This window comes from Lissotriton helveticus, chromosome 7 (assembly GCF_964261635.1).
Source record: "Lissotriton helveticus chromosome 7, aLisHel1.1, whole genome shotgun sequence".
NCBI lineage: Eukaryota > Metazoa > Chordata > Amphibia > Caudata > Salamandridae > Lissotriton > Lissotriton helveticus.
The window spans coordinates 1,227,328,851-1,227,353,871 of record NC_136068.1 but is presented as its reverse complement, the minus strand read 5'-3'; the positions used below and the strand labels follow the sequence as shown (position 1 = coordinate 1,227,353,871).

The following is a 25,021-nucleotide window of genomic DNA, read 5'->3' as shown; positions in this document are numbered from 1 at the left end:
GCTGACCATCTTAACATAAGTGTGCAATTTTCCAAAATTAGAGAGCAATCCTAATAGTTTAAGGAAGAACTCCAGCCCATCAATGCATGTACAATCCCAAATGGACTTACATCAATCAGTTACTGTGGGTCATAATGACTGTTGAGGTTAGGGACTGGCTAGTAACGAAAGTTAAATGGCCACAACAGAAATGCGCCTGAATATCCAAACAACTCCTACACAACTCCAGACTATCCAAAACACTGCTGCAAGACTCATGCTCAACCTCCAATGTTGCACCCACCTCACACAGCAAGTCAAGAAGCTTCACTGGCTCCCCATTCACAAGTACAGACAATTTAAACCACACACACACACACACACACACACACACACACACACACACACACACACACACACACACACACACACACACACGACCAGTATACCTGAACAGCCACCTACACTTTCACCAACCCACCAGACACCTACGCTCTGCCTCACTCACGCACATTACATATATCAGCAAAAGCAAAACTGGAGATCTCTCATTTTCCTACATGACACCCAAGACATGGAACAAACTCCTCCCACAACACATTGGAGCCTCCTCCTCACTTCTTGCATTTCGCAAGTAGCTAAACATCTGGCTCTTCGTAAAAGCATCTAGACCACACAACTAAACAACTGACGAGGTGCCGGGATACCCTCTTGGGTGATTAGCGCGCTTTTCAATTCAATATAACATAACAACCCTAGGGATGATGCCACTGTAAAAAAGTCACAGGAATTCATATTAATACAATAATAATATGCCCAGTCAAAATAGACTGAACCAAAATCAAAAACTAATCAAAAATAAAGAGGGGGGTGTGTAGATTACTTACATGGATAGAAAGTCATATTTGACCAACATATTGGCATTTAAAATGCTATTAAAACGGTCTCTGAGGCTGTGGGGGTTACCTGTGTTCAGGGGTTACTTTAAAATCCAGGACAAGTTATGTCTCAGTGTGATTTGGCCAATTAACTATCTATGAGATGGTAAGAGGGTGAGGAGGAATGGATAGAGAGGTAATAATGGGAGTGACTGGGAAAGAGTAGTTGTGGAATTTTTTGCCTCAGGAACTTCTATTACCATTGGGGCAGCTGGGACACTGGTCACACTGTGATGCCTAATTTCCTACCCAACCACTGCGTTCAGGTTCTTGCTAAGATGGTCCAAGAGAAGACTGCCCTATCTGTACATCAATGCCTATTGATGAAAATAATGTGTGCGTATAGTGTGGGTTCAGACCAAACCCTGTTCCTGTCTAATCAACACAGCAGCCTGTTGATTTAACCTTAAGGCTTTATATGCGCCTCTCCTTCAGTACCTCAGTGGGATTTGAATTTCTAACCAGAAAGCTCTCCATTCTGTTTCCACTCCAGTTCTCTCTCCTTAGGTCCCACATCAGATCGACATGTCTTTTTTGTCAAGTCCTCCCTAGCTCAGAAATCTCTCAGAATGAGATCTATTGTGAACCTTGAAATGGTCTGTGTAGTGCACACTAGATAAAGAAATTGCCCATCGCAACCTTTTTCGAGTATTATTTCACAATTTTAGAAATTGGCACCATTCAATAAGGTCTCAGCATGCCAAGATAGGGTTATGGTCACAGCATGCCAAGATAGAGTATGTCCTAACTACTGCACCTGATAAAGTTTACCCCAGTCCCATGAAGAGGCTCATCTAGATCCACCAATGCACAAAGCTGAGGAGGAAATCTCCTCTGTCATTTATGCATTGTTAGCACAACCTAACTGCAACACTTCATTTTAGCCATCTAGAAACCTGGGAAAGACACTTACTGCTTTGCAGAAGATTTTGTAGTTGTTAATGCTTTGTCCCATCTACTGCTTCAAATTTACCGGTGTTGATATTTATTCTGCTTTGCTCATTATCCAAATATCCATGTGTTCACATGTAAGGGTCAACAGTTGAGGAATCATTATCCAAGTTAATTAACTTCGACAAGCATTCCGCATGGAAAGAGTTACGTTCAATATTTTCTTAGGCCCTAAAAACGGTGTGGGATGGGTGGCACGGTGGGAGAAGGAGCAAGAGGGAGAGATGGTGTGGAGGCGCAGGGCTCTCCCTCGTCCGATATATAACCAGTTGGTCCTCTCCCACACCTTGGATCAATATATTTTGACTCCTTGTACTGTCTCATTAAATTAGCTTCCCCCAGATATACACCAATCACAGTAGCACAACAGTGAGAGCAATAAAAGCAAAGCATATAATCTGGACCATTTATATATAACAAGACCAATGATGCATTATTTTTAGATTTAATTTTCTTTATAAATATTCGTTTGGAGATCTATCAGTCATTGCAAAAAATATATATTTTTTATTTTCTATAAAAATTAAATGGATTCTTACCTTTCATGGTAAAGAAACACATAAATGGTTCCTCCTACAGCCATTAGCCAGATAAACCAACGCATGTGAGATGCTAGTGGTCCAAGTTCACGTAGATTTAACCTAATAAATGTAAAAAATACAAGTAGGGTTTATGACTAGCATATACATAATAAAATAATTTTACAAATGACCCATATTAAGTGACCCACATGGCTGACTTACTGACGCTCTTGAGGGAGGGAGGATGGGTAAGTGAAGACATGATGCCTTGGCTTCTACTACATTCACATGGATGTGGTCGTGGGAGGAAGATCAGCGCAGTATCGTCACTAGGGTGGGCCTAGATGAGGCCTGTGTATTTCTCCAGGCCACCACATTTACCACCCAACACCATTTGCGAGCCATTGCCATGGCTGGAAATGCCTCAACAGTATTCGCAGCCAAACTGCTGCAGGAAAAAAGAGCTGGAGTATTTGCTCACTATGAAAGGAGCCACCACAAGTCAGATGTCCAATCTTAATGAAAAGTATAGCATAGATTCCTCACAACTGACACCCTGCCTAAAAAACCTATATGATGCTGCCTTTACTGCAGCGTCCCTACAGCCCATGTTGAGCGACGCCCTCCTTATCGCACTGCCTAAGCCGGAACAAGGCTGCTTTAAATTGGGCTCTTGTCACCCATTGGCGTTATTGAACCCAGATTATAACGTACTAGCAAAGATATTAGCAGATCACCTAGCCCTATTGGTGCCACAGCTAGTTAATTCGGACCAAACCAGTTATGCGTTCGCTAGAAACACTTCACTTGAGCATCTCTTGCTTCTTACGAGTACTTAAGTATGCTTTGTCTTAACACACTTACCAGTTATGAATTGTTCTAGACCTACACAAGGCATTTGACATGGCTGGAAATGCCTCAACAGTATTCGCAGCCAAACTGCTGCAGGAAAACAGAGCTGGAGTATTTGCTCACTATGAAAGGAGCCACCACAAGTCAGATGTCCAATCTTAATGAAAAGTATAGCATAGATTCCTCACAACTGACACCCTGCCTAAAAAACCTATATGATGCTGCCTTTACTGCAGCGTCCCTACAGCCCATGTTGAGCGACGCCCTCCTTATCGCACTGCCTAAGCCGGAACAAGGCTGCTTTATATTGGGCTCTTGTCACCCATTGGCGTTATTGAACCCAGATTATAACGTACTAGCAAAGATATTAGCAGATCACCTAGCCCTATTGGTGCCACAGCTAGTTAATTCGGACCAAACCAGTTATGCGTTCGCTAGAAACACTTCACTTGAGCATCTCTTGCTTCTTACGAGTACTTAAGTATGCTTTGTCTTAACACCCTTACCAGTTATGCATTGTTCTAGACCTACACAAGGCATTTGGCATTTGACATGGCTGGAAATGCCTCAACAGTATTCGCAGCCAAACTGCTGCAGGAAAACAGAGCTGGAGTATTTGCTCACTATGAAAGGAGCCACCACAAGTCAGATGTCCAATCTTAATGAAAAGTACAGCATAAATTCCTCACAACTGACACCCTGCCTAAAAAAACCTATATGATGCTGCCTTTACTGCAGCGTCCCTACCCAGAATTGCACGACACTGCAACATTGTTTCCTTCCTGGACCTTGTAATCAGTCCTGACTTTAATTCACCTTTTTCTAGGCCTTCGCAGCCAGATATCCCCCCCTCCTCCAAGTGGCTTACCAGTGCAATTGCAGAAACATTTTCGTCACTTGGACAACTAAACCATATGCTCCAGCGCTGCCATTACTTGGTATGCCAATGGGGAGTGGGTCTGCTACTCTCTCAGAGCTGGTTATATAGCACACAGCAGGACTGCACACTTTAAGTGACTAGTACAGTGATGGATCACTCCTTCTGTTGGATGAGTTATTTGCTAACACTGAGCTACCACCTGGCTAATTTTTACTACACGTCTCTTTCTTTGCTGTACTGACTCACTCTTGGGGAGGAGATAAAACAAGACCCAGCTAAACACCTGGTCACACAATATCTTCAACACACTAGGTACAGGCAGGCATGAGACCCTCAGGTTAGCCTGCGCCATGAGCACGCAAATTGCACTTCCCCTCGACACACCACATGGGCACTAGGATGTAGATTTTAGCCACACCTGCACAGACAGGTTATGGCAGACTATTCTGCAATATCCTTCCCTTGTGTCCCACAACATCCACTTCAAATTGATCCAATTATGGGTTTTACATAGAGCGTACTTAATTCCTAGAAATTATCAACCGTACGGATGCTGCCTGTCCTCGCGGCCTGACCCCTGATGCAGACATAATATATATGCTCTGGTCCAGACCAACACTGGTAATATACTGGAGGGATGTTAAAACATACCTTGAACACTGCATAGGCACTGTCCTCTCATACACTTGGGAAATCTGTCTATTGGAACTCTACCAGCGCACCAAAAAAACATAAGGCTGCAATGCGATTCGCCAAACTAGCGAAACGCCAAATCACTCGAAGGTGGAAGGCAGCGCAGCCGTCTGTGGGTTCAGCATGGGTACTTACCATGCTGAAGTGGGCAGAGGGCACATTGTTGCACAGAGAAGAAGTAAAGGGTCTCTGTAAATATCCCCCTACTGAGCTCTTAGATACACTTTTAGGGAAATTCTGTGAAGGACAGCTAGAGAGTCCACACATTTCTAGCTCACCCATACAGGTAGCACCCTCTCCTCGCTCTCCCCCCCCCCAGGGCTCCATACCGTCTGATGCTTGTTCCACCAACACTTATAGACCCTCCCTGCATTACTGCATGTGCATGGCAGCATCCTCCATGGTGAACGAATGCACTCCTCCCCTATCTTCATTTCTTATTAATAGGATTGTTCTAGTCCTGTTGCCAAAACTTTTTCTCCACCTCTCTGCTTGTTGGCATCTTTTGATCTTCTGTTGAGTCAACACATCCTGGTAACAATTTGTACAGACGTCTGTTCACGTTAATGTCAATATTCATGACATTGTTTTACACCCAACTAATACTGTGAAGTGTTGTCTCACATTTACTGTATATGCACTTAACGTAACAAATGTCAATAAAAATCCGTTGAGAAAATAAATGGGATCTATGGCACAGAATCATTCAGATGAGATGACTGGTTTATGGGGTGTATGGTTCTTCTCTAATTTTACTGGCAGTGAAGTTTCAGTGTGAACATATCAAGTTTATTTTATATATTTGAAAATAGACAATTTATATTTTTAATTTATAAATTCCCTTTCATCATTTCTGCAATCACCATTGGTCAGTGTTCTGTATATAAAGTAGAATTAATCAGGGCACATCGTGTCAGATTAAAGACAGAGGTGGAGACTAAGTAAGGTCAACAAAGTTATAGGAGGTAGGAAAATTGGCAAAACTGGTTTACTTGGTGTCTCATACCTTCAACGAGTATACAGTTATCTATGTACTATCACACATATAATACAAATACAAATACATATGCACAAAGATCTGGCCATGAGGTGCACAAAGGCAGCTTTAAAGCACCAGAAGCAAAGACAGAGGTTACAATTAAGTACGTCCATTAAGCTACAGGAGGGGGGAAGATGGCCAGACCTGATAAGCCAGATAGTCCTCATATACCATCAATTTCTTTGTATGTTACTATATAATACCATAACAGTGTTTTAATAAACTGAGCGGACAAGTAAAGGACAAGAGAGCTGGTAATATTTACATATAGGAGATCTTACTAACATACCCAAAATATAAGGGTTCGGTGAGAAAATTGGGTTGTTGGTTGAGGGGTAGAACCATACTGGAATAACAGCCACAATCCTTGAAGTCACTAAATTAACCTGTGCTTAACCCTCTGTTAGCTTGGCACAAAAGCAGAAGGCTTAACTTAGAGGCAATGTGTTTATGCAGCACACAAACAACAATGAAGTTAAAACACAACACAAGAACATTCCCACACAATTTAGAAAAAATAGAGTACATTTTAATAAATTATTTCACACCAAAACAACAAAAATGGAATCAGTAGAACTGGAGTTATTAATTTTTAAAGTGTAAAATAAAATCTAAAAGATCATAGCATCAAAGCCGGCAAGCAAGACTGGGGCATAGTCAAACATTACTGCCATGCGTCATGGAGTGCAGGTCGGAAACCCAAAGTGAAATGGGCCTGTTCTCCACTTATCTTTGGACCTGGAAGACATTTTGGAAGAAAATGACTACAAAGATAAAGTTTGCAGATCAGTCCAGGTGTTCTTTGGATTCACAGAGCACTTCCTAGGCAAACACTTTCTAAGTCTTAGGTTTTGGATTTTGGCAATCTGGGCACCTTTAGCACCAATTTCAAAGGTCCAGGACTGGAGAGGTACTACCCGGAGGATCATGACTCACTCAGGAAGGGTTCATGCAGGGCCGGACTGGACGCAGCGGGCACCGGGCAATCCCCCGGTGCGCCGCAAGGGTTGGGGACGGTTTTGGGCCCCTGGGGGCCGTTTTTGTTACAGGGCTGTTTTTGCAGCAGCCCTGTAACAAAAATGGCCAAAAACCGACCCCGGCAAAGAGCTCGGCGGCACCCCAACCCCCGGGGGAGAGAGAGGGGGGGGGCAGCCGAGCACGTTCCCAGCCCGGCCCTGGGTCCATGTGTGGGTTCAAGGTGGTTGGAGCCTTTTCTGTCTCGGAGGCTCTGATCAGGAGGCCAGCCAACGAGCCCTGCGAGTACTCTGGAAATCCTACGCTCAAAGAGAAGAGCAGGGCTCAAGCAGCAGGGCAGACCTCTTGTGACTCAGAGCAGGCTTAAGGCAGCAGAGCAGTCCTTATTTGTGCAGTAAAGCAGTCCATCTCAGAGTATACTATTAAAGCTAATGGGGTAACCCAGTATCCAGCAGAACTGGGATGTCTAGTGGTATGTAACAACAATCGGTCATGTAGGGAGTGTTGTATTTCTTCTACATTCATTGTTTGAATGCCTCAAATGTATAGAGCTAGAGGGAATACAAATCAATATATCCGGTATTTACTAATGGTTACATATAAGTAAGCCGAGACACCAACAAGGTATGGATTCAGGACACAGGATATTATTCATCATATATTGTGAAACCTTACAAATAGTGACTTATTAACGGCACATACAGGACTGCTGTATAACAGTTACATAAACCAATAAACTTGACAAGAATGTAACAAAACTGTGATACAAAAAAAGAACAAGTGGCAATTACAGATGTTGACATACAATACATAAATTAATCAATATGGTGTCCAAAGGAAACATGTATATGTTGGAGCAGATGTCCTATCTTGCTTGGATATGTAGTCTGCTCTACATAGGTAAGGAAAACCTCTGTTTATCGTTGACGTTTCGACACAGAGAAAATAAGTGTTGGTAGTCTTCTTCAGGACTAGGAATCAAATAGAATAGCTGGTGGTGAGAGAGCCTCAAAAAGTAGGCAAACACTGCTGATATTCAAGATCTGTCTTAAAAGGTCATTAAATGAGGGATGGTCCGTATATTTGTTTCACAGAAATCAAATGCCCCTCGTGATTCTTCATCTGTGGTAAATGGAGCCAATGACTGAACTCCCATGAGTATATGGCTGGCTTGCCAGTATCTCAGAGATCCAGAACGGATTCTCGTAACAGGTGACCGTAGTGCGTTTAACCGCCAGGGGAAATTAATCAGAAATGGGAGTTCAATCATTGGCTCATACGGACCATCCTTCATTCAATGACCTTAGAAGCCAGATCTAGAATCTCAGCAGAGTTTGCTTATTTTAATGTAATTCAATGTTTAAACAGACTAATGTTGTAGCTGTTATGTATTGTTAGAGGTGAATACAGAACCCCACAGGATTTTGTCATTAAGTCCCAGAGTGTGGGTTGCAAGATGGTAAACCCATCTCTGTTCCTTCTCGACCAGTCTTTGCGTTGAATTGCTTCCAGATACAATCTGCTCAATAATGGTCCATCGCAGATAGTTTGTCGTATGATTAAACTGTAAGAAATGTTCTGTCATTCTTGTGGCACTCTTTCTACATCGGATGTTGCTTCGATGTTCACACACGCGTTATTTAATTTTCCGTGTGGTCATGTCCACATACCTCAAGCCGCAAGGGCAAGTGATCATATAGACCACGTTAGTTGAATTACAATTGGTATGTGAGCGTTGACTCCAGGTACTTCCACTTTCCAGGTTTAAAGTTTTGATGGGTGCAGTTAAGTGGCAAATACTGCAATTCCCACAAGGGAAATGTCCCTGGACTCTGGGCAGGCCCCAAGCATTCAGGACAGTCGGTGTTGCTTCATTCTCAGTTTTCCATGGGCGAGTATGTACCAGAGCGTCCCTGATGCTCCTCGCTTTTTTGTATGAGAATAGTGGTTCTGTCCATTTTCTGATGTTAGTTTCCCAAATCTTCCAATGCCTATTTATTGATTTGGAAATCGAATTTGAGGCAATGTTATACGTGGTGACACATATCAACAAAACTTCTTCAGAATGTTTCTGATGGTGCTCGAGAAGAACTTCCCTTGGTTAGTTTCTAGCTCGTTTACAGGCCCTTTTGAGGGTCCAGTTTGGATAGGTAAATGCTACTTACCAGTCTGCATCTGTTCTTGGCATGTAGAGCTGCAGAGTCTCACACTGAACATTAGATCGACACCTGGTGTTGGGCTCGGATGATTGCATGTTGTTGTCCTCTTGGAAGAAGTCTTCGTAGTCACGAGATGGGTGACTCCTTCCTTAGACGATAGTGGGCATGGGCATCGACTCCATCCTTAGATTGTTTTTCGCCATGATGGGAAATGATGGAGTTAGTAAAAATTGAAAACAAGTATTGGAAATGCAATAGGTCTCGGATTTATTTGAGTTAGAGCTAATGGCATTGTAAATGGCAATGTCTTTTAGCCATGTGTTATGGAGTGTATGCATGTGGTGTGTAGTGGAATTATGTGGGTTGGATTGGAATTGTAGCAATGGTGGCATGCTGCGCTTTAGATGAATATGTTTAAAAGTAAAGTGCACCATACTGCGATTGCTACAATAGTTAATTGTGGATGCGTTAACAATTGACGTGTGCACTGATGGCTGGTGGTGTGTGTGCTTGGTGGAAGCGTGCACTGACGGCTGGTGGTGTGTGTGCCTGGTAAAAGCATGCACAGACGGCTGGTGGTGTGTGTGCCTGGTGAAAGCGTGCACTGATGTCTGGTGGTGTGTGTGTGTGTTTGGTAAAAGCGTGCACAGACGGCTGGTGGTGTGTGTGCCTGGTGAAAGCGTGCACTGATGGCTGGTGGTGTGTGTGCCTGGTGAAAGCGTGCACTGATGGCTGGTGGTGTGTGTGTGTTTGGTGAAAGCGTGCACTGACGTCTGGTGTTGTGTGCCTGGTGGAAGCCTGCACTGACAGCTGTTGGTGTTTGTGCCCGCTGAAAGCGTGCACTGACGGCTGGTGGTGTGTGTGTGTGGTGGGGAGTGTGTGGTGGGGAGTGTGTGGTGGGGAGTGTGTGGTGGGGAGTGTGTGGTGGGGAGTGTGTGGTGGGGAGTGTGTGGTGGGGAGTGTGTGGTGGGGAGTGTGTGGTGGGGAGTGTGTGGTGGGGAGTGTGTGGTGGGGAGAGTGGGGTGGGGAGAGTGTGGCGGTGAGAGTGTGGCGGTGAGAGTGTGGCGGTGAGAGTGTGGCGGTGAGAGTGTGGTGGTAAGAGTGTGGTGGTGAGAGTGTGGAGGTGAGAGTGTGGAGGTGAGAGTGTGGAGGTGAGAGTGTGGTGGTGAGAGTGTGGTGGTGAGAGTGTGGTGGTGAGAGTGGTGTGTGTGTGTGGTCTTATGTGTGTGGTCTTATGTGCGTGTTCTTATGTGTGTGTGTGGTGGACTTAGTTCGAGTGTTCGTACCCTGCACACTCACACACTGCCCCTACACACACACTGCTCACCCTGCACACTCACACACTGCTCACCCTGCACACTCACACACACACACACTGCTCACCCTACGTAATGCGAAAAGACCTAGCTCTGCCCTTTGGCCTGTGTTGTACTCATACAGTAGGTTGTGAGTAGTTGCGCTTGATTGGTTGGGGCGTCCCCTCCTTGCTGCTCCCCTCACAGAGGGCCGGCTGCCTCAATGAAGCTCCCAAGACACGTGTTCAGCTGTTCTTTGTTTTAGCTCCTGTGTGTCAGTGCACCGTGTAAGCGCACAAGCATATCCTGCTCTCTCTGGAACAGTCACTCTGTACCCACCCACACTCTGCACCCACCCACATTCTGCACCCACCCACACTCTGCACCCACCCTGCACTTTGCACTCGCGCACTCACTCTCTGCGCACTCACTCTCTGCGCACTCACTCTCTGCGCACTCACTCTCTGCGCACTCACTCTCACTATGAGATTGTTCTTCAAGTTGGCAGGTATGAAATGCAGGTGTGAGAGAACTTCACTAGCTCCTCCTTGAAGCCACAGGTGGCCTGACAGTGGCCTCAGGGCTTTAAGTGGGATGAAAAAATTGGGGAGGTCTCTCAAAGGGGTGTGTCCGTTCTAATTTAGAGCATGACTTGAAACACGTAAGCTGAAAATCTGTGCTTACCATAGTGCGATGCCCAGCTGGCATTTTGCTGCTTCTGACTGCATCCAGATATATAATACGGTACAAAAGGGGGTGGTGATGGACGGAGCATCTGAACCAATCAAACACTCACACCCAGTCAAAAGATCTGGGTTTGATCCATCACCGTTCTTTAGCCCACTCTGCCACCCCAGTTCAGACATGGCTATATGCAAATCAGTCTGACCCTGTGCCTCATGGGAACAGTCCAGCCCGAACTGCCAAGCCATGCCTTCCCTGGACCGGAAACAAGCTTCCGAGGACCGGTTTCTGGCATTACAGCCGTCTTCAGCCCGGCTTGCTTGAATCCAGTGGCAAAGTGAGCAAGGGACTCACGTCTGAGCATACCCTGCCACACTTATGGCGGCCAAAGCGGTACAAAAGGGGGTGGTGATGGACAGAGCATCTGAACCAATCAAACACTCACACCCAGTCAAAAGATCTGCAAGTAACATTACCCCTACAACAAGCCAGGACTATTGGCTTTGTCAATGGTTGTTAGTTGCATAAGATAAATAAGCAAAAACTTTGGCTTCATTGTATAGAACATTGAAAATGCGCCAGGTCTGAAATGATGAAACTGTGAACGAAATATAACGAGTCTCTTCGAAGTTACATCAAAGGCAGAGCTAAGATGTATTTTTCACCCTGAGGGTAAAAATGGAGAGCCCAATCTCAGCACCAGCTTTTTACAACCGGCAGGACCCGGCTCACTTAAAGCCGTGAGAGGCCTCATTCACATACATACTACGCTGTGCTTTCTACGCTCTGAAAAATAAACTCCACACCTCAAGAGGAAGTCTTACTTCCTACAGGTCAGAGCTGTTATGTTTCCTGTTCCCTGTGAAGCTCTCCGGTGATTCTGGCTTTGTCCACAGTTAATAAATATCATTATCGCAATATTGAATATTCATCTCCATGCTTGTAATAGAAATTAAAATTAAAAATGCAGATCTACGCAATAAGCACTACAGATATATTTTAAAAGGCAGCCGCCTATTATTGGTAATTATCATGTCATCTGCTATTTCTGAAGAATGCACGAGCCAGCGATCCAGCACAGCTCCAATTTCCTCCCGCACGGAAGGTATTGCATGTCAGTGGGGGATTTAATTTGCACAGTGGGCGCTGCCGGGTTCCATCTCCTGCAGACGCTCAACTACGTACTCCTGACCTGGCGCCCCTCGGTAAGTGCGGCGGGCACGGCCTCACTGACCTGCCATCCATTGGCAGTGATGGGCCATTCCCTAATGTACACGGAGGGCCATATTTTCACTTTTCACAGCCATAAGTACCTGCACGCCGGCTGCAGGAATTATAGCGCCTCTCGGCCCCGCTGTCTGAACTGTATTATAAATGTGTGTGTAATATGGAGTGTTGAAAGGGAGAGGCCATTTCTGCACAGAGGTTGGAAATTGAGTTTTCTTCCCAGATGAGCATTTATTTACATACCAGCCCTGAAGCACCTATGTGTGATTTTTTTTCTAACACGTCTAGGTGTAGAATGCTGCGTCTCGTCGCCTGCCGTCAACATCAAGTCTTTTCCCGCCGTGCCAGCCTTTAAATGCTAAAAAGAACCGGAGGCGCGCTTTTAAAATGTGTTATATGTCAACTTTTACGAATACATTTTTGGATACTGTTTTCTCCTCACCTCACAAACCTTACATATCATACATTACCCATCCAGATCCATTGCTGGGTACAGCTCATCTTCCCCATACACTACCCCAGGGCTTTAAGCAGGATGAAACTAGCTGATAACGAGACCTATAAAAGAAGCTCGAGTGGTGCCAGGCGCGCGCCACTGCGAGCATATGTTTTGAATTATCTCGGGTTTCCAGGGCATTCACAGCACACCAGGGATGGGGAAAGCGTACACACAAAGAAGAGGCGCTGACAGGGAGAGCTCCGTGAAATGGATTACTACAAAACAAAACGTGCGCCCAGCATCTGTCTTCAATTACCGCGGCCCCTGACAGCTGGTAATTGAAGAAATATGCCCTTCTCGTGCGCGTGACCGCACACAATATGCAATAGGCGGAGCTACTCTACCGCCTATGGCCAATTGCGTGCTCTCTTCTGAAAACACACGCACGAGAAGGCCAATCGAAATGCAGCTGGCATAAAAAAGGACGAAAAATCACAAGCAGCCAGGAATCTGTTAGGTAGCTTTTCCGAAACCCTCACACAAGGACTCTTAGGCTCCGCCTACACTGCTATGCAGTGTTACGTAGGCCCGAGCCCTAAAAAGGGATGTCCAGGTGTGTAGATCTAATTAAGATAGAACTGGAACAGATACAGGTCCCGGGGAGGCAGGTTGGCATGTGAGACTCTGAAGCTCTACATGCCAAGAACACATTCATACTGGTAAGTAGCATTTACCATTCGAGGCTTATGAGCTGCAGATCTCACACTGAGCATTGACTATACAGCAGTGTTTCCCCTAGCGGTGGTCGCCTGTACCTGTTGCAGTACTTTGAAAGAGTTTTGAGGGCAGCTTGGCCTACTGCAGCTTGTTGCTTTGCTTGCACATCAACACAATAGTGTTTAGTGAAGGTATGTCTTGTAGACCATGTTGCTGCTTTGCATATGTCTTCTAGAGGAATGTTCCCTAAGAAGGACATAGAGGCTCCTAGTTTGCGTGCGGAGTGCGCTCTAGGAGGAATTGTTTATTTATTTATAACGGGCTACACTCATCCCGAGGGATATCAAGGCGCTAGTAGCGAATATCCTGGTACGGCTGCGAGAGTGTGCATTAGTACTTGGGGAACAGATGTGTTTTTATTTTTTTTCGAAACAGTACGTAGTTGGAAGTGAACCGTAGGTCCAGAGGTAGCTCATTCCACTTACTAGCTGCCAGATAAGAGAATTATAGCACTCCGGTCCTCACTTTCTTAATGTGCTTTGTTCTGGCCAAAGCTAGATGAAGTGACAGCAGGCTCCTTGTAGGGACATAAAACTTGATTTTCTCCTGGAGTATTTCAGGGCCAATTCGGTACAAAGCCTTACGTGCGTGACTGAGTAGCTTAAATGCTGCTCTTTGGCGCATGGGTAACCAGTGCAAGTTGTTCATGCACGTGGAGGTCGAACTTAGCTTGTCCTTGTTGCAGACAAGTTTGGCGGCGGCGTTCTGAAGCACCTGTAGTCGCGTGAACAGGAGCTCATTCATGCCTACAAATAGTGCGTTCCCATAATCCATTTGACTAATCAGCAATGATTGCGTGACAGATCTTCTGCAGTCCAATGGTATCCAAGGGAAGAGCCAAACCAAGAGTTTCAGGGTAACAAAACCTTTGCCACAAAGGGACCGTACATGAACCTTCATGGACAGGGTGTCATCAATAATGATGCCCAGGCTTTGTGTGCAATGTTCTGGAATTGGGGAATTGTTTTGGAATTGGGGCGGTGCCAAGTATGTGTGGCCACCATGTGGCATCCCGAACTAATTTGGCACCCCCGAAAAGTAAGATCTCGGATTTCCCTTCGTTCAGCTTTAAACAGTGCTCATGCATCTATTGAGCCATCTCCGTAAGGCGCTTTGATTTAGTGACCTCTGGCATTTCATCCAGGGCCACCATCAGCTGCGTGCTATCTGCATGTGAGCAAATACCAATGTCCCACTTCCTGCTGATTTTAGCCAGTAAAGGCATTGAATAAAGTGGGCTTTGAATAAAGTGGGGCTTAATGATGCTCCCTGCGGGACACCACAGCTGATGTGGCTAGATTTGGATTGAAATTGACCGAGGCGGACTGATTGTGTTTGGTTACTAAGAAAAGAGCTGAGCCAGCTCAAAACGTTGGAGTAGATTCCTTTTCCATAGAGGATTTCCAGCAAACTGTTGTGAGAGACCGTGTCGAACGCCGCCGACAGGTCCAACAATATCAGAGCAACTGCCCCTCCTTGGTCAGTACATGATCTAACATTGTCTGACACTGCCAGCAGCGTTGCCTCTATGCTATTTTTTGTCCTAAATTCCATCTGTGATGGGTCTAGAAGATTGATAGTTTCTAGGAAGTCAGATAATTGCCTGTTCACCAGTCTCTCCAAAAGTTTGGAGAGGTAGGGAAGTTGGGATATTGGGTGGTAGTTTTCGGGATTGAGAATATCAGTTCCGGCTTTTTTCAGCAGAGGGATTACTGAGGCGTGTTTCCATATGTCAGGAAAGGTGGCGGTTTTCAGGGAGTTGTTTAAGAGCTGGGCGACGAATGGGCACATGATGGTGGTAGTCTGACCAAAAATAAAGTGAGGACAGGGGTCTAGCGGAGATCCAGACTTTACTTCACCCATAGCCTTTAGGACCTCATTTTCTGTAAGGGGGGTGAAGTTACACATAACAGATGTGGCTTCTGGATGAGGAGTCGAGAGATCCCTATTCATTATATTGTCTTTTGTGGAAGAATTGAAGGTGGAATAAATCTTCCTTATTTTATCCGAAAAGAAGTCCCTTATTCTTTCGCAGGCGTCTACTGATGGGAGTAAAGTTTGGGACATACGGACTGGTTTGCTAAGTTCTTTGACTATTCTATAAAGTTCTTTAGCAGAGTTGCAGTTCTCACTGATTCGAAGGCACAGTAGGATTTTTTTGCATTTTTTATGGCGTGATTATAGGATTTAAGTTCAGACTTGCACCTCAGTTTGTCTGATTCATTCTTTGACAATCTCCATTGATGTTCAAGGTTTTGGCATTTCCTCTTGAGTCTTATAAGTTGTGGAGCGTACCATTTTTCTGTATGTGGTCTTTGCAATTGCTTAGGTTTCTGTATAGGAGCCAGTTTGTCCAAAGTTACGCGAATCTCTGACTCAAGATTAGCGGCTCCCACACGTACTGGAAGATCTACTAAGGTCTGTATGTTGGAGCGTGTGAAGTGTGCTAGGAATGAAGATTCAGTAACTAGCCTCCAGGCTAGATTCGATGTCTGATAAGTTTTGCAGGGCTTAATTGATTTAACTGGTAGACCCAGTGTGAAGGCTATAAGCGAGTGATCTGTCCAGAGTAATGGCTTCATCTCATGGATGCGAGTAGCTTTGATATTAGAAAAGAGTAGGTCGAGCGTGTGACCAGCTATGTGGGTGGGCCCCACAGTTTGAGTTGAAGTATCTGCATGTCGCTCTCCAATTGAGAGACGACCGGGCTATCTATATTTTCATAGTGTACATTAAAATCCCCTATCACTAGGTAGTTCTTGTATTTCAGGCAAACTGGAAGAAGTTGAGTGAGTAGCCTGGTAGTGAGATCTGCTTGGTGACCTGGGGGATTATAGACCACCGCTCCCGCAAGAAAGATAAGACCTTCATGAAGTATTTGGAAGGGAAGTATTTCATGTTCATTCTGTGGTGCCACTTGAACTGGTTGACAAGTCAGATGATCTTTGAACATGATTGCTACCCCCCTCCCTTACAGCCATGCCTGTCTTGTTTGACAATTTTGTAGTTAGCTGGTAATGCATTGGCCACATCTGGGGAGTAGTTGTCATCCAGCCAGGTTTTGGTGATAAAGACTAAATCAGGATTCCTTTCATTAAGAAGGTCCCAGATGTCGGGGGAATGTTTAGGAAAGGATCTCACGTTAACGTAGATACAGGATAGTTTGGGGTGGTCTGAAGCAACCGGTCTGCCTGCCTGACTATGCCCCATACTCGACCATTTACAGGAGCAGCAGGAAATCGGGCCAAACGTGAGTCCGGGGTGGGCTAAGGCACACTGTGTGAGGTTGTTACCTGGGTTATGCGCAAGAGTTAATAGCGCCTCGTGAATATCTTATGGTTTTGTGTTGTTCTGGTGCAGCACAAACAGGGGTTCTGGCCCCTGTCCCCAGCCGGCCGCAGATGGGCTTGTCTTCGGTGCGCCAGCTGCGCATCCGCTGGCACATTGGTCTAAAGTAGTGGGAAGCGCGGGAGCCTGGCTCCGCCCTCCCGCCCACCGGAAGTGCCCAGCGATTGGTCTGCCTGCTTCCTGGTCCCCCTCCACTCAAACGGCACACTGCCGCGGTGGACCGGGGCTGGCAAGTCGGCAGCTGAGCAGGAAATGCGAGGAGACAGGTAAGTAAAAAGAAAGCCTAAATCGTTTCTTTTAAAAAAACAAGATCTCTAAAAGACAGCCTGAATAATTTCTTTAAAAATCAAGGGTGCTGTTTTGGTGGCGATCGTGCAAAGGTGCAAACAACAAATGATGTGCCAGAAATCCTAAATCGATTTCAATAGTGCTTCGTTTCCCAAAAATTTAGAAGTAGCTTTACCAGTGTAATGCTGCGCGTCCGCTGGCACCCTCGCCTAAAGTAGTGGGAAGCGTGGGAGCCTCGCTCCGCCCTCCCGCCCACCGGAAGTGCCAAGCGATTTGGTCTGCCTGCTTCCTGGTCGCCCTCCACTCAAACGGCACACTACCGTGGGGGACCGGGGCTGGGAAGTCGGCAGCCGAGCAGGAAATGCGAGGAGACAGGTAAGTAAAAAGAAAGTCTAAAACGTTTCTTTTTTAAAAACACGATATCTAAAAGAAAGCCTGAATCATTTCTTTAAAATTCCAGGGTGCTGTTTTGGTGGCGATCGTGCAAAGGTGCAAATAACAAATGATGTGCCAGAAATCCTAAATTGATTTCAATAGCGCTCCGTTTCACAAAACGTTTAGCAGCAGCCTTACCAGTGTAATGCTGTAATGTACGTTTTGCTTTTTGATAGCATATTTGTATGCATTTTACAACCCACCTAGCAATTCCAGCTTTAGAGATGGGGTTGCCTGTATTTGGTGGTGAGAAAGCTACAAACAATTGTTTTGTTTTTCGAAAGGTTTTAGTCCTATCGATGTAATATAAAATGTATAAAAAGTTTATTTGTTGATTAATTAAAATCATTACAAACGAAAAACAGTACATATCCATTGCAAAATCAGAGGAAACAGATACAGTGTGTTTTTAAAACCAAGGAGAGATCCACTCAACATGAATTGATCAACGGAAATTTTGGAGGGAAATTTTGACGGAAAATTTTGACGGAAATTTTGGCAATTTGGCAATAACCTTTAGCAGCAGAAGAAAAAGTGCATTGTGCTTGCAGCACCAAAACTAAAGTGCCTTATGCGAGCAGCAAATATAAAAAATTATAACAATTTGCCAATAACAATTAGCAGCAGAAGATAAAGTGCATTGTGCTTTCAGTACCAAAACTAAAGTGCCTTATGCTAGCAGCAAAAATTACAAATAGACACATTTTTTTTTTTAAAGATGTTTTCGCACCTTTTTTTTCCCACCAAACTGTACACAGCCTTGTGCCCACAACCCGGAGGCCGGCGGCTATCAGACATTTATCTATCCACACAGCTAGTTTGCCAACAACCTCAGGGGCAGGCAGCGCTACATCCTTCGCCAATTGTTGTCAAATACCTTCACCGTGTGTCTATCAAATTTCGGTAAGGAATACCAATGAAAATATAAAGAAAAACCCGCCCTCTTCGGTATCACCACTTTTATCATTACAGAAGTCAGATATGATATTTGTCAATTAGCAAATATATACCTGAGGAAACTTGTAAACTCTGTTCCAACCGGGTCCCTTCCCCTTCAATGTATCCGTCTCATCGTCAATATGTAGAAGTGCTGGATCCCTCCCGCAGTGCCCCATCTCACACGTGATTTAGAGCGTCGACAACCTGCAAGACAAGGATTATTCTGATAGCAGGTCCACCCCTCCCATTCTGAGCCAGTCAGCAAATGGGGTCCATATATCTACAGGCCTAGAGCAACTCGGCATCTGCTCCCCATACAGCTCTAGTTGATCTTTGCAATATGTGACTGCCTTAATCCAATCAGCTATTGCAGGCGGTCGTCGCTTCCACCAGTGTATTGCCACCTGTCTCTTAGCCATCAGCAACAGCATCGCAGTAAGCTTGCGGCGCTGCACTGGGACATCTCTCACATACCCCAGCAATGCCAGTATGATTGACCTCTCCACCGTAGTTCCTATTATGTGTCCAATATGTGTAAATATGTCCTCCCAATATCGTGCCACCGGGGGACAGCACCAAGCCATGTGTGTGAAGGTAGCATCTTGTGTATTGCACCTCCAGCTTCTGTCATCCGCCCGAACTCCCATGCGGTGCATCTGTGAGGGGGTACGGTATAGGCGGTGTAGATAATTAAAATGTATTAGCCGAAGTCTGTAGTTCGGTGACAGGTATTCCAGTTGAGTGCAACAATAAACCCATTGCTCCTCAGTTATGCCTATAGTTGCCTCCTCGGCCCAAGCCTCCCGCGACCTTGTACTAGTAAGTGGGTTCTCTTTTTGTGTTATGCTGTAAATTCGCGTGACGAGCTTGCGGGGCGATGGATTAGCCAGTACGTTCTCCAGCGCAGGCAACATAGAGGGCTCGCTCGGGAATTCGCCATAAATGGCTCTACAAGCTGCTCTAATCTGGTAGTAGAGCAAGGTATCAGAGGCCGTGGAGGTCTTCGAGTCACACATAGCCTGTAACGTTAAAAATTCTCCCGCCGGGTACAGGTCGCTCCCTTTATGTAATTTATGCGCCTGCTCCCTTTTCGCTACGGCCTCATCCACAAGAGGTTTGAGTAATGGGTTTCCTCTTAAGGGCATGGATGGGGAATAGAGTACCTTAAGATGTACCCTCTTCGCGATCTTTCCCCAGGCCCATCTTACACTTTCCACGGTATCGATGTCTTGGCGTGGGTGCTTGTATGCCTGGAAAACTGCCGTGTTAAGAGGAAGCGGAGCGACTCGGTCTATCTCTATCGCTACATGTGGCTGATACGGAGAAGGGTGCTGCCAATAATGTAAAAACTGAGCCTGTGCGCTGTATGCATATAATTCAAAATCTGGGGCCCCTAGGCCTCCCTGGGAGAACGGCAAAGTTAGCACCTGCCAGGAAACTCGAGGCTGTTTGCCAGCCCATATCAGGTCTAACGCAGTAGTACGTAGACGCTTAAAAAAATGGGTATTGAGCGGTAGCGGTAGGTTTACAAATAGGTTTAATAACTTCGGGAGGATTATCATCTTTGCGATGGCTATGCACCCTGTCAAGTATAATGGGAGACTCTTCCACCTCACCACCTTACTCTCTATCGATTCCATTCCATTGCTCTGCCGTAGTCGTCCATAGCTCTTGTAACGTTCAGCTTAGTTGGATGCCCAAATAGCGCACCTCCCCATTCGCACAAGTGATCGGAAACTCAGACACAAAGGGAGTGGTTTCGTCAGTCAATGGGATCATTGTAGACTTAGTCCAGTTAATCTGAATGCCTGTGAGGACTCCATATCTAATGAATTCTCGCATTACCGTATCAAAGTTTTCACGGGGGTTATTTAGATAAATAGTAATGTCATCTGCATATAATGAGATGAGAATACCGCGCGTGGTGAATCCTATGCTTTTGCTCGCATGCTGTTGTCGGAGTTTAGCTGCCAGTGGCTCTGTGGCAATGGAAAAAAGTAGGGGGGACAATGGGCACCCCTGTCTAGTGCCTCTGGTGATGGTGATGGGCTCGGATATCTGACCATTTACTCGGATCCTGGCCGTGGGCCTAGTGTAAAGTACTCTGATTTGTTTTATGAATAAAGGGCTGAAATCTAGGCGGCACAACAGGGTGAATAAGAAGTTCCACTCCAGTGAATCAAATGCCTTTGTGGCATCTAGTAGGGCTGCCGATGCCTGTACATGTGGAGCCAGATAGTGGAGCACCCCAAAAATGGTTCGTAGGTTGTGTGCAGTGGACCTGCCCGGTACGAAACCCGACTGGTCTGTTAGTGCAATTTACTGTAGCATAGGCGTCAGTCTGTCCGCAAGCAATTCAGCGTAGATCTTCGCATCTAGGTTTATAAGAGACAATGGACGGTACGAGTCTGTCTTAGTGGGGTCTTTACCTGGCTTTAAGATCGTAATGATTGTAGCCTCTCGGACAGTGGGCAGCAGCATGCCAGTCTCCATGGCCTCTTGGTACATCCGGTGCAACCGGGGTGCTAATACGTCAGCGTATTCCTTATCGAAGGCTGCTGTCAGGCCATCCGCCCCTGGGGCCTTATCACCCGGCATGGCGCTGATAACCCGTTTTATATCTTCTACTGTGAATGGCAGCTCCATGTATTGCCTAGCTCCGTCATTAAACCATGCTAGACATATCTCATCTAAGTAGACGGTTAAATCGGTCTGCGATGGGGTCACCTTAGAGGTGTATAGCTCTGAGTAGTATTCAGTGAATTCCCCTAATATAGCAGGAGGCGTGCGCAGTACCGTTCCCTCAGGTGTATGAATTTCAGATATATAGGAGGCACCCCTAGGCATTCGGAGCAGATTTGCAAGCGTCCTGCCAGGCCGGGCGCTTTCACAATACCGCCTGGCTTGCGCATGTTTATGCAGATATGCGGTCTCCCTTTCAGCCTCACACTGAAACTCCGTGAGTTTGGACCTTATACTGGCGACTTTGTCGTGTGACAGCCTATCTATCTGCAGCCTCTCAAGTTCCCTAATCTCTCGCTCCAGCCTATGTAATGTGTTCCGGATATCTCGTAGTACCCCAGTTCTGAAGGCGATGCAATCACCCCTCGTAACAGCCTTAAAGGCCTCCCATAGCAACCCAGGAGAGTCTAAAGAGCCCTCGTTATGCGTAAAGTAATCCTCAATCCGGGCTCTGAGGTCTTCAAGGAAGACCTGATCTCGTAAGGCTCCCGTCGGGAAGCGCCATGTGAAAGGTTGAGTGTACGCCGGGGGGATGCAAATCCTGATCTGCGCAGGGGCATGATCCGACAGTGTACGGGCGAGGTGCGAAGCATCCGTCAGCCAGGCATGGAGATAGGCCTGTGAGCAACCAGTAATCTAAACGCGACCAGGCATTTCTGTGATGTGTTATGCAAGTACCCTAATTTCTTATAATTACTGGAGGCTATGTATGCCTTTATCTCCCATAGTCCACCCATGTCTAACACCTAAGCAATTACACTTTCCCTGTCCCACTACACGTATATGAATCGCAAATGGTCTCCAATCGCTAATGTTAAATATTCTGGTGCTTTCCAACTTTTAACGTGGCTTGCGCTACATAAACACCACTGCTACTTATCTTTTAATAGCAGAAACAAATCGAAATTAATATACGAGACATTTATTTAGCAAAAGGACATATGCTCATCAAAAATAAATACATTTAAAAGAATTATAATAATAATGGTTAATCAACATTTCTTTTAAAAAACTGTTTTCTCACCAGGGTGTATAGGATGCTGCAATAAAGAAGTAGATCACCATTCTGTCACACATGTGAAAACAGTGCTCCATTGTCCTAAGGAGAAAAGAAAAAACGTAAAAAAGACAATGAGTAAACATTGAATGCCTTACCAAACCCAGTATATGCATATATCTTTAAACCTGGCTTAAAAAACTATTTCACGAAACAGCATCCATTAACTGATATGAGGTTTATTTTATTTTGAGTGCATCTCATTTATTCGTATTGCACATTTTAAGCTGGACGATTTGTGCTGAACAAGAGCAATTGTGCTACAGTCTGCCAACATCAGCATACACAAACTGAAGGGACATCAAGCACAAAAGTTATTTCCTTTTTTAAAATATCAATTTCCTTATTGATGTGTGGTCACTTAACCTTTGTAGCTGGACTAAACAGCAAGATTTAAAGAACAAAATATTTCTGTAATTGCCACACTTGTTAACTGAGTAATGACAACTTTGACTACCAATACCTCTGCACCGTCCCCTACTGCCACCCCAGCGACGCCACCCAACAAACCCTCCTCACCTGGATCCCACTCACGACAGAAGACACCCTAAGGACCATGAAGAGCATCCACTCCGGAGCACCTTCTGACCCCTACCCGCTGCACATCTTCTACAGGGCCGCCACTGCCATTGCACCAGAGCTACATCGATCTATCAACTGCTCCCTCACGACAGCCACATTCCCCAACAACTGGAAGCGCACCCCTCTGAATCAGGATTCCACAGCATCGAGACCGCCCTCCTCGCTGCCACTGACGACATCCGCGCCCTCCTCGACCAAGGCCACATGGCAGCCCTCATCCTCCTGGACCTATCAGCAGCCTTCGACACAGTCGCCCACCGCACACTAGCCACCAGGCTCCACGAAGCTGGCATCCAAGGAAAGGCCCTAGACTGGTTACAATCATTCATCTCGGCCAGAACACAGAGAATAAGACTCCTGACCTTCCTCTCAGAACCGACAGAGATCAGATGCAGAGTACCCCAAGGATCCTCCCTCAGCGCCACCCTCTTCAAGATCTACATGGCCCCCCTCGCAATCATTGTCAGAAACCACGGGTTCAAGATAGTCTCCTATGCTCATCCTCTGCCTCACCTAGGAACCTGACCTCACCAGGCACAATTTCCAAGAATGGATGAAAGCCATTGCAAAATGGATGAGGAACAGCTGCCGGAGACTCAACTCGCAGAAAACAGACATCCCATGCAGAAGGGGTGGAGCCGAGGATGAGGACAACGCCTGGTGGCCCCTGCCCTCGGTAACCCATCCACCCTAACGGACCATGCACATAACCTCAGCATCATACTGAACTCATCATGAATCACCAGATCAACACCTTCTCTTCCGCATGCGTCAACACACTCTGCATACTACGCAAGACATTCAAGTGGATTCCCCCGTCCCCCCGACTCCAGGAACACTGTCACTCATGCACTCATCACTAGCAGACTGGACTATGGCAACGCCCTCTACGCCGGAATCAACAAAAAAAAAAAACCTCCTCCGCAAGGTCCAAAACGCCGCCAACAAACTAATACTCAATAACCCACGGAACAACCACATCACCCAACACCTCCACGACCTCCACTGGCTCCCCTTCAAGGGAAAAATAACTTTCAAGCTACTCACACACGCCTACAAGGCTCTCCACAACACCGGACCGCAATACCTCAATGACCGCATCTCCTTTCATGTCCCCAACAGAAACCTCTGCTCAGCCGACCTCCTCCTAGCCACAGCCCCACGTTTCTACAGGACCAAAGCAGGTGGAAGGTCCTCCTCCTACCTTGCAGCAAAGACCTGGAACAAACTCCCCGGAGCCAGACACAGCACCAATTCAGGAAGGGCCTCAAAACCTGGCTCTTTGAATAACCCAACAGAGCTGCTCACACCCACCCCCAGCGCCTTGAGGCCCTCACGGGTGAGTAGTGCGCATTACAAAACCCTTTGATTGATTGAGTGAACATATTTGGTCCCTTCTGATGCTTCACATTCACACTTCACTTTTAAGGAAAGAACTTCAGCCTCTAGAATAGCAGGTCAAATGATGTTAATATTTCTCAAGTAAATTAAAAAATATAGAACACCAATATGAGCTCTAAATCTACCCTCTATGAAGAAACAATCTGCTCGCTCTTGTTCTTTTTCTGGCAGGGAGTTCAAGAATTGAAATGACCCACCCAAAGGAATTAGCATGGGCAAATAGTTTCCAGTCTTTAATAAAAACCTGCTGGAAAAATTGCTTCCTCCATACTCCTATCTTAACACCATTCTGATAATATACAGTAATGTGTCGCTTTCTTTTGGTATGATGTCAATCTTGTTGTATCCCCTGTACCTTTATTCCAGTTTACATATATCTGTTGTATAATTTATGATACTTCAAGTATAGATTTTGCAATGATTGTAAAAAGCTCCTGATGCCCTACAGGATGGAATCAGTGCTATAGAAAACTGTCTAAATGAATGCAAAAAACCAGACAAGCAAACAAAAAAATCATAAGACACAAAAGTTAGTAAATAAAAAGGCTCAAAGGGAAGAGGGCACTAGGTTGGCAATGGAAAGAAAAGCAGCCAAAAGTGGCACGACTACAGATGGAACAAAGTTGTACAAACGCAGGTGTACCAAGTAACAAAATCCAAAATAGATTAAAGATTAGGTATAGCATGGGGACAAGAAGGAGCTAATAGTAGGACGGGAAGTCCCAAGGATCAAGAATGGGGCAAACTCAGAAGTAGCCAACTGTAGAGCAAAACGCAGGAATGTTAATGGAGGGAGTGAAGGGTAAGCAAATTTTGAGAA

The 25,021-nt window shown here is 45.7% G+C and overlaps 1 protein-coding gene across 4 annotated transcripts in view; it reads right to left on the bottom strand.

The window, feature by feature from the left end:
* The window catches only part of MMD (monocyte to macrophage differentiation associated), a 175,379-nt gene that overhangs the window by 56,623 nt on the left and 93,735 nt on the right, over positions 1 to 25,021 (bottom strand). For all 4 annotated transcript variants that reach the window (XM_078654412.1, XM_078654413.1, XM_078654410.1 and 1 more), the window contains exons 5-6: positions 22,186 to 22,260; positions 2,408 to 2,509 (exon numbers count right to left, since the gene is read on the bottom strand). In XM_078654412.1, the coding sequence (XP_078510538.1) occupies positions 2,408 to 2,509; positions 22,186 to 22,260 (177 nt within the window). The remainder of the gene's footprint in view (positions 1 to 2,407; positions 2,510 to 22,185; positions 22,261 to 25,021) is intronic.